Source organism: Dipteris shenzhenensis, chromosome 12 (genome assembly GCF_047967505.1).
Source record: "Dipteris shenzhenensis isolate YYH24624 ecotype China chromosome 12, Dip_SZ_1.0, whole genome shotgun sequence".
Classification (NCBI taxonomy): domain Eukaryota; kingdom Viridiplantae; phylum Streptophyta; class Polypodiopsida; order Gleicheniales; family Dipteridaceae; genus Dipteris; species Dipteris shenzhenensis.
Genome location: NC_141607.1, coordinates 24,442,835 through 24,449,828, shown reverse-complemented (window position 1 = coordinate 24,449,828; position 6,994 = coordinate 24,442,835). Strand labels below are relative to the sequence as shown.

The 6,994-nt window shown below is 38.8% G+C and overlaps 1 protein-coding gene across 1 annotated transcript in view; it reads left to right on the top strand.

Annotated features, from left to right (window-relative positions):
• LOC147896017 (uncharacterized) overlaps window positions 1-6,150 on the top strand; it is a 28,995-nt gene extending 22,845 nt beyond the window's left edge. Inside the window, exon 7 of the mRNA XM_087382102.1 lies at window positions 6,010-6,150. Coding sequence (XP_087238228.1) covers window positions 6,010-6,150 — 141 coding nt within the window. The remainder of the gene's footprint in view (window positions 1-6,009) is intronic.
• Window positions 6,151-6,994: the final 844 nt, after the last annotated feature.

Here is a 6,994-nt window from a genome sequence, read left to right as displayed (position 1 = left end):
TGCACCTCCTGAGTCAATCCTGTGAGATGAGATTAATTGTATCGTACGGTTAGATCTCCTCTAGTTCCATACATCTTGGACTTGGAGGGGAGATCAGGAGCTCTCCACCAAGACCCAATTCTACCGCGACAAGTTCCTAAGAGTTGTGGAGGAAGGATTCATCATCAGATCCTAATATCTCGAGGACAGAGGAGTCTCACAAGCACTGAGGATCGCCATTGGCCAAATGCGGGTTTCATCCCACCAGTTGAGGATTGAGACAAGGAGGCCAGCGTGTATACCCAAAGAGTGGTGGATCTACATGCTATATACACTAGGAGTGATTGAGACAGAGGAGCGCTTTCCATGTGTCTACCTAGCCTACTACGAGATCTAGAGTCGGATACCAATGTCTCTATCAGGATGGGAGTGGGTTTGGCCCACTTTCACTATTGATCCACTTACATGAGCAAGTATGTATTGGGATCTATTTGCTCGAGATGCATCGACACAGGGAGACCCTACTATGACAGATCAGGGAGTAGGAGGAGATGATCAGACTACATGATACAGAGGTTGACCAAACACAACAGCATGTCACATAATTCTATGCATTTGAGTCAACTCTAGGAAACAGTGGGTGGAGGAGGAGGAGCTAGCTGATATGCAAGCAGTATGGATTGCCAAGGAGGATTACAAAGGCCACTCGTGACATGGAGAGCAACCAGAGCATACTTGATTGAGGTCTAACCTATCACAGCTTTCCTCAGAGGAGACCACCCAAGGCACGGGGTCACTCTGAACATAGCTCAGCGGGTTCAGAGATCAAGGATACCATGTCCCCCTCTACCACCATAGCATGAGACAGCTAAATAGATGTAAATCCAAGACATCTTCACTACTCGTAGAGAGCCACTATAGTGCCGGTTTTCAGATTCTGTGTTCCAGTTCCAGTTCCAGCTCTCATCCTACTTCAAATAATACATGATATGATATGATATGATGTGACATGTTATATACATATATATATACATATATATATATATATATATATATATATATATATATACATATATATAGATATATACACATACATAGAGAGAGAGAGAGAGAGAGACATACATATATACATATACATATGTATATGTATATATGTCTCTCTCTCTCTATGTATGTGTATATATCTATATATATGTATATATATATATATATATATATATATAATATGTACATATGTGTGTGTACATACATACATACATACATACATACATATAGATAGATAGAGATAGAGATAAAGAGAGAGAGAGAGAAAGAGAGAGAGAGAGAGAGAGAGAGAGAGAGAGAGAGAGAGAGAATACATAAGATCAACATTGTGCTGTAAAATTTCATGCTAGATGCTACTGCTAGGCACACAATTCACAACCAAAAACCCTTTATACCTATAGCCCTAGGCACAATAATGGGCATTTCAGTGAAGGCTTCAAAATGGGAGCCAACAAGTTCCCCTAGTAGCCACCCTTGTTGCTATTTGACAAGACCTTGCATACTATATGGGAGCGAGCGATAATGGGAACTTGGATGATCATCAAAAGGCAGACTCGTTTTTACATGACTTGCAAGTGTCCTCTACATATGTTGATTGAGCGAGACATCTTTTGGTTGTACAGTCTCCCACCCTAGTTATTGGCCCTTGTTTTTAGAGACTTCTTAGATAGTGAACGAGGCTCTAAGAGTAGGCTAGTTGGTAGCCTCGAAGGGCTAGAATAGAGGACTTTTGGAGAGTTCCCATGCTGTGAAGCAAATAGGTGTCAGGATTTGGGACTTGCACACCTGTCCATGTGGATGGCTAAGTAGTCCCGTAGAAGACATATGACCCATTTTAACAAGGTTATATATGATGCATCGTTGGCAACTGGCCACATGGCACCTGCTTTCACATGCTAGTTTAACCCACTTAGTCACCCTACCATGTGCTATGTATGTCAATATTTGTGACTTTGTCCATTTTTCCCTCTTGGAACAATCCTTAATCACAAGCATATGTTAGTGCAGACCAAGGTTAAGTGAAATCCAAGTCCTCTTATGTGTTTCCCATCTAGAACCATGAAAAATTAGATTTAACCATAAAGCATTTGGTTTTCTATAACCTATATACACAGTAAACTATTTGAACCCTCCCTTAGGACTTATCCAGTTCTCACAATAGGCTAGTTTAGGTGAGGGTTATGTATGATGTTATCCTCTTGTCTTTATTTTTTATGTAGTTTTGTTATCTCATCTTTTCTTATGTTGTCTTAGTCCAATGCATCTCAGAGTCACTTTGTTTCTAGCATCTCTATTTGTCAATCGAAGAAATCTCTAAGTAGCCTGTTGTTTCTAGCATCTTTGTTTGTTCTCTTTCAATGATATGCTTTGTTGTCCTTCATTGGACATTGGTGGGCAATGTCCATGGGACAATAAGAACACACTTGTATCTATGGTTTTTGAGATACAATAAGCACTGCAACTAATAGGGCATTTAGCCATACAAGCTATCCAACACATTTATGCAATGTCATACCAAGACTTTAGTCCAAAGCATAGTTGAGACATAATAGCATCTAGTTGAAGTTTCATGGCATTTGAGACATACTAGCATCCTATCTAGGTGTCCTTGCACATGAAAAGTGTAAGCACTTACGCTTTTTAAAAGAGACTCTTGTGGTTACCGAATGAAGAATGAAGAGGCCACTTTTCTTTTATAGTGCTTCATGTTATGGCTTTCGTATATGTTGCCTAATGCAGCATGGGTAAATTATGGCTAGAGTCTCTCTCTTTTGTATGCTAAACCAAGGAAGAGAGAGAGAGAGAGAGAGAGAGAGAGAGAGAGAGAGCTTTATTAACATATATAGAGGAAAGTCAACGTAGAACCAAATGAGGGGAACAAATGAAATGAGATGAAACAAGGAATAATATGGCTGTAAGGAGTAGCTCCTATCACGTCTTGTCTTTGTCATATGTTAGTCATGAATAGTTTGAGTTGTGCATGGGCTCAACTTGGGTCCCATTAGGAATCTTGATGTCTCTAGAACCTTTTTGGGATCTGCCACTAGCATCCTTGGCCCTCTCTATGGGATGTCCTTATGGGTGATGTGAGGCAACTTGGCATTGAGATGAAGTATTGATGGCACCTCAAATGGTGTCGGTGCTCATGGGACATGTATGTGATCTCTTTTTGACCTGGAATGCTTGAAAGTCAAGGTCTCAGTCCCAATTTTTCTCTGTCATCTTCTAACTAACTTTGTGCATCTCACCTTCTAACTAACTAATTGAATGATGGTAGTAGTTCCCATAAGAAGTGGTAGCTCAAGACAATGCAATTTAATGTGCAGTAGTGTCTTTGGTTTCTCATAACTCTTTTGATGACAACACGTGGATGCTACAACTTCAATATACCTTCCTTGTGAAGTGGTGGTCAAGTTGCATAAGTGGTGTGAAAAGGGTGCCAATGGCACTTAATGATGTGGTAAAAAGACTTAAGTAGAACTATCCTACTTATAAAGGTGCAAAATGTATATTGTAGTATGCTAAATATTGTCTCAATCCAATACCTTAGGTTCCTTTACAAGGCATGGAAGAGAGAGCAAGTCACTAGACCAAGCAATTACCCACATGATGTGACAAGTGTTAGAGAGGGAGTGATGACACTCACATGTGCCAAGTGGTGGTTAAATTGCCTAAGTGGTGGCCTAGTTACCCAAAAAATACATGCGGCTAGATGTGATATATAGTTGGTCAAAATGATTGCCTTGTTTTGGCATATTGGGAAGGGGGAGGGGGGTTTTAATGAGTATGTGATTGGACACACACAAATATGGGGATGAAGCTGTAAAAATGGATGAGTAGTGGCTAGGCTATGAAATTGTCCACATGGCTTAGACAAGAAGTAGTAAGGGAGTTAGGACCCTCACATGTGCCCCCTGGTGGTCAAGTTGCATAAGGGGTGGTCTACCTACGAAAAAAGTACATGTGGATAGACGTGAGCAATGGTGGTAAATCAGAACGATAATGTGTTTTGGCCTATGGAAAGGGGTTGTAAACAATCAATTGCATGCACATAATCATGGGATTGAAGGTAGACAAATGAATTAGGGGTTTAAAAATGGTGTTTATGGTGCTTAATGATGTGGTAAAAGGACTTGAGTGGAATTATTCTACATGTGAAGATCCTCTCTAATACTTGGGGTCCCATTAGAAGGCATGGAAGAGAGCAGGTGGCTAGGCCACATGATTTCCTACATGGTCTACAATTGGAAGTGAGGGATCGATGACTCCCTCACATGTGCCAAGAGGTGGTCAAGTTGCCTAAGTGGTGGCCTAGTTACACAAAAGGTACACGACTGAGTAGTGTTTTGTCCTATTGGAGGCAAGGGGTTTCATAAACGCTAGATTAGGTGCAACTGAAGGTGGAAAAATGGATGAGGGTTTAAAAAGGATGTTAATGGAACTTATTAAAGCAAAAAAAGGACTTAGTATGAAGGTGCAAAATGTATATAATAATATATTTGGTCTAAATAGTGTCTCTCTCCAATACCTTGAGTCCCTTTTACAAGGCATGGAAGAGACAACAAGTGGCTAGGTTCATCCTTAACAAGTGGTGAGAAAATCAGTTCAGCTATGCTTTGCGACTTTTCATTGTCAGCCTACCCTCACATGCCTTTGACACATGGCATCTTTAGGACTCTTGTGATTGTTTGGCTTAGTGCAACTCAAGAAGATTTGTCTTTTCTTATTAATGCTTTATTTAATATAGGACTCTTGTGAGTGTTTGGATTAGTGCAACTCAAAAAGATCTATCTTTTCTTATTAATTCTTTATTTAATATAGTGCACCTTCTGTCACAAAAATTCTTGACCCAGTGGAGATACACCACGTATTGGAAGACATTTTTGTCTTGTAACTTTGTTTTTTGCGTAACAAACTAGCTCCAAAAAATAATTGTATTCCTATGAGTTGAATATGTGGGCTTGAACCTAAAAGGAGTGGAGAAATAATAGATGACATGAACTCTTGCTACCACAATATTAGTAGTAATAAAACATATGTACTATTTTTAAAAAAATTCAAAAAAGAAAAGTTGGACAGTTGTGAAATTTCACTCAAGCAGTATAAGTCATCAAAGAGCTTCTTAGTGATTCTTTTCTCTTAATTTCCTTTCATTCGAGATGCGTGTTTTATTGGCTTGGTAAGTTTCCTTAAATATGTTTTGAGCAAATGAATTATTCTAAAGTTCTCCCTACTATTTTCATTTGAGAAATTCTATTGATTTCTCTTGTGTGGATGAACTCTAGGAAACTAAAGCCTACTTAAAGAGGATAGCTTCAGAAGTGAAATAACCATTTACTAAGGGAATTTTATCCCATGAGCTTCTCTCCACACAAAAAAATACTTACAACTATGCTTGATGAAGTTGATGCTAGGAGAAACGAGGAATAATTATGTAACTGAATACAAGTAGGCGAGGGGAGAAGGGTCCTCTCCTCTTCAATAAAGAGGATGGATGCACAATTCATTTTTGTGCTCATTGATTTCTCCTACTACCCTCCCTCCAAAAAAGAAAAAGAGAAAAGCAGCATCCCTCCCATTCAATTAGGCACTCTTCAATGCTCCCCTTTCTCCACCTTCCCCTACCTTGTATGTTAATCGTTCCCTTTCCCTTACCTTCTCATCCTTGTCCTTCCACTAATCAATAGTTCTTTTTTCAAGTAGGGGGACTTATGTGCATTGGACTTAAAACAAGATTAATTCCACGTGAGCTATCCTAAGAGAAAATTAAATAGTTTATTTTTGGAGGTACCATGTGTCTTGATCCATGTACCATGTGTCATGAATTAATTCTAAACATTCTTTTCCAAATGACATGTGCTCAATACATTTTAAAATAAGATATATCTTGGATCATTACATAAAAGGTTTTGGTAGTTGTTGACCTTATAAAATTCACAATCTTGACATATACTATTTCTATATTTTTTTTCTTATGATGTAAAGTGGCCAGATGGACGTAGCTACTTGGGTGAGTGGAGGGAAAACAAAATGCATGGAAATGGAGTGTATGTGAACAAGGATGGACGTAAGTGGTTAGGCCAATTTTTCAATGGTGGTGGGCCTGGTCTTACTTGTGAAATTTAAGAGCTGCCTTCAACAACTCAAGGGTGATGCAATTTTACTCAACATGTGCATTATGGCAAACAAATACACTTTAAGTGCTTATTTTCCTCTTAATAACTAATAGCAATTTAGGGATAAAAGATGTCACTATATTTTTTAGTCAACTAAATATAAAGTGTGAGAATTGCTAAATCTTATATGTGTGTAAGCAAAACCTATTATCTTTAGTATTGACCTACTAATTACATGCAAATTGAAATTTAAAAATGGAAAAATGATTTGGTGTTGAAAGTAGTTATTGATTTTTTTAAAAAGCCTAAGAAAAGTTACAATATCTATTACAAAGGCTTGCTATGTTGATGTGAGAAGTATTAGGAGCTAAAGAAGTAAGAAAATTTATGTAAATGTGAGAAGTATCATGAAACTAGCCTCAACAACGTAAAGGGTGGTAGGATCCACTTAATTACAACATACATAATAAATTAGCAAATAAATATTCACCACAAAATAAATCACAGGGGAGCTAGAGTACTCCTACTCAGAAACAAGGACACCGATTGCCCCAAACATTGGCGCCCCTTGTGGTATTTATAACATTCATTTGAAGCCAAGTGACTAATTACAAAGGTCTTTGGGAAGTTGCACCATAGGAAAACCAATGCCTGCAGACTCCCCGTCCAGCCCACCCTGTAAATCCCTGCTCAACTATAAGCGGTGAATGGCATCCAATCACTAGACAATCCTATATCCTTGGCCAACCAAAGCATGCAATAGAGACCCCAATAGCATCCACTGTCTGAGCCACACCTGCAATCGCACAACCACTGCCCAACCATCCAAACACGGGTGAACAACTGTAATACAA